The sequence below is a fragment of the Penaeus vannamei genome, chromosome 13, assembly GCF_042767895.1.
Source record: "Penaeus vannamei isolate JL-2024 chromosome 13, ASM4276789v1, whole genome shotgun sequence".
In the NCBI taxonomy this organism is placed as follows: domain Eukaryota; kingdom Metazoa; phylum Arthropoda; class Malacostraca; order Decapoda; family Penaeidae; genus Penaeus; species Penaeus vannamei.
In genome coordinates this window covers 23,933,379-23,935,878 of record NC_091561.1, presented here as the reverse complement: position 1 = coordinate 23,935,878, position 2,500 = coordinate 23,933,379, and the positions used below count along the sequence as shown (strand labels likewise).

The 2,500-nt window shown below is 37.3% G+C and overlaps 1 protein-coding gene across 4 annotated transcripts in view; it reads left to right on the top strand.

The window, feature by feature from the left end:
• Nucleotides 1–2,500, top strand: part of LOC138863810 (BTB/POZ domain-containing protein 3-like) — a 15,508-nt gene that overhangs the window by 12,920 nt on the left and 88 nt on the right. For all 4 annotated transcript variants that reach the window (XM_070129093.1, XM_070129095.1, XM_070129094.1 and 1 more), the window contains 3 exons: nucleotides 119–214; nucleotides 427–563; nucleotides 949–2,500. The exon at nucleotides 949–2,500 is cut by the window's right edge and continues 88 nt beyond it. In XM_070129093.1, coding sequence (XP_069985194.1) covers nucleotides 119–214; nucleotides 427–563; nucleotides 949–1,615 — 900 coding nt within the window. In that variant the 3' untranslated portion in view covers nucleotides 1,616–2,500. The remainder of the gene's footprint in view (nucleotides 1–118; nucleotides 215–426; nucleotides 564–948) is intronic.

Here is a 2,500-nt window from a genome sequence, read left to right as displayed (position 1 = left end):
TAATTATTATTAATATTAATTTAGAAATACAGTACAAGAAAATCTAGATGTAGGGATTCCAAGACTAAACAGAAAGTTATCTTAGTTTTTATAATTGTATTTTGATGTTTACCCTTAGTACTTGGAGAATAATCTGAATGAAAAGAATCTTGCTGAAATTTACAATGCTGCCGTGACCCTAAAGAATCCCAGCCTCCTCCGGGGCTGCTCCCAGGTAAGTACTTAATGAAGAATGAATATAATTTACATCAGAAGCAATACTTTTACAATGATTCTTTCATCGAGAGCTTTGTGAACTCAGGCTAAACTCATAAATTGTCTGATGTTGATTAGAGGAAGGTCAAAACTATGTAAGGATTAAGGAATTAAATCATATCAAACTGGGTATCTGGGAAGAACAGACCCCTGATACATTTAGGTTTACAGATCGTATGTAGTCGAACTTCAACGGTCCTCTTGGAGCCAAACTTTGTCAAGCTGAGTCAGGACGCCCTGCTCCACCTTTTACAGACAACGCTTTACGTCAGCTCAGAAGTAAAGATCTTCCGTGCTGTGATTGCTTGGTATGCTCTCTCAAAGTTGCTAATGTAGGAAGAGTTTGGTGAACTAATCAGTCACACAGGGTATTCCACTTTGACAGCCCCCACCCCAAGAAAAGAGATAAAAATAAATCATTAAAATATATAATAAACCTATTACCCTGTCAGAACACGAACTTTTGGCATGGCATGAACAGCGATGGATGAATTATTTGATATATTTGTGTAGTTCTGTGACCAGTGCTTTGATAATTTGATGAAATTCTCCTTTTTTCATAAAAAAAAGCCATATTGCCAAAGATAATATCAATTCAGAATGGAATATCATGTGTGCAATGAAATGGTACAACATTATCAAATGAATTGGGGTTATTTGCCACTAAGAAGGCATTTTTCTTCCATTTACTAGGAGCAAATATCAAATTGACAAACGCAATGCCCTGTCTTCGGAAGGTGCTCTACGTCAAGAAATAGAACCTTTGTTACCTCATATACGCTTTCTCTCCATGTCAACCGATGAGTTTGTATTGCACGTTATGCCTTCGGGAGTCCTAACGTCAGATGAGAGCACAGCCATCCTCTTGGCTATCAAGACGAGTGGGAGCCTTCACGAGTTACCGTCCATCTGCTGCAGCATCAAGGAGAAGAGAGAACAATTTGACAAATCCCTTATCAAGAGGCTTCAGCTGCCTGATGTGAGCAAGGCAGGAATCAGTTCCCACACCTACTCCTATGAGGACCATGTACTGGTAGCTAACCTTAGGACCAGCAAGACAATTCATCTACATCATGTAGAATACAAGGCACTCAGGATATCCAGCATGATAGCCACAGTGAGAGACCCTGCTAAGAAAGTGGTTGCAGTGTACACATCTGCAGGGCCGACTGGAGTGTTTGAGAGAGTTATCACCCTTCATCCTGGCATGCTGTGCTCAGTTACAGTGAGTATTGTCGGGAGGCAGCAGAGTGCCCTGCAACGATTTACTTGCAATCATGATGGCGTCATCTTCGAGGGGGAGCAGGTAACATCATGTAAATCTCCTATAGTTTTGCATTACTGGCACTTCAGCGAGTAGTGTGGTTACTGATCGGATATGCATCTTTAAACTTTATTGCATATAAAAGATGCTGTTTATTTTTCCATTTAAGACTTTCCAGATGTACATAGGATAATTGATTATTTACCCATGAATAATAACTATTGCAATGTGGAAAATAGTTTTTAGATGTGCTGTTGTTCTTTAAGAAAACTTCATAGGTATTTGTTTGAGTTGCTGATAGCCTTGTACACACATGACCTTAATAAATTATAGTGTAAAAAAGGAAAAAGTGAGAATATTTTGACTGTTAAGTTTGTAGGGTAGGTAACTAATTTAATTTGATGTTTGTTTTCTAGTACTTGATCTTTTTTTGATTTCACAAGTCAAACTTGCATCACTGATAGCTTTACATGCATTATCTGTAAGTGAATCTGAATGACATAACAGGAAAAACAGGATTTTAGGATATTTATAATTTTCTTTGCTAAATGTATACTTTTTTGTTGAAGATAGGATGCTTCAATGTCAGACATGGAGATCAACCAAACATAAAATGTATGGTCATTAAATATTTTTTGAAATATATTTGATTTAATGGAATCTCCTCTCCCTCACCACAATGCCTGTAAAAATACAAAATATTGTACCTGGTACACTAATGTTATCTACATAGTTTAACAGCTGAATGACTATAAGAATGGTTCAATTGATTAAAGGTGAGAAATTAAGAACTTCAAATGTTTTTGACAACCTATTTTCAAATCAAACCAAGGGCAATATGCCCCCCCCCTGCAAAAAAAGGGAACTGACATCTCCAGTACTGACAGTTAGTATGAAAGGGAAATCGGTGGTATTTCAAGGGGAAGCAGGAGAAAAATGGGAGAAAAAAAAAACAAGGTATTAGTAGATACAGGAATAACA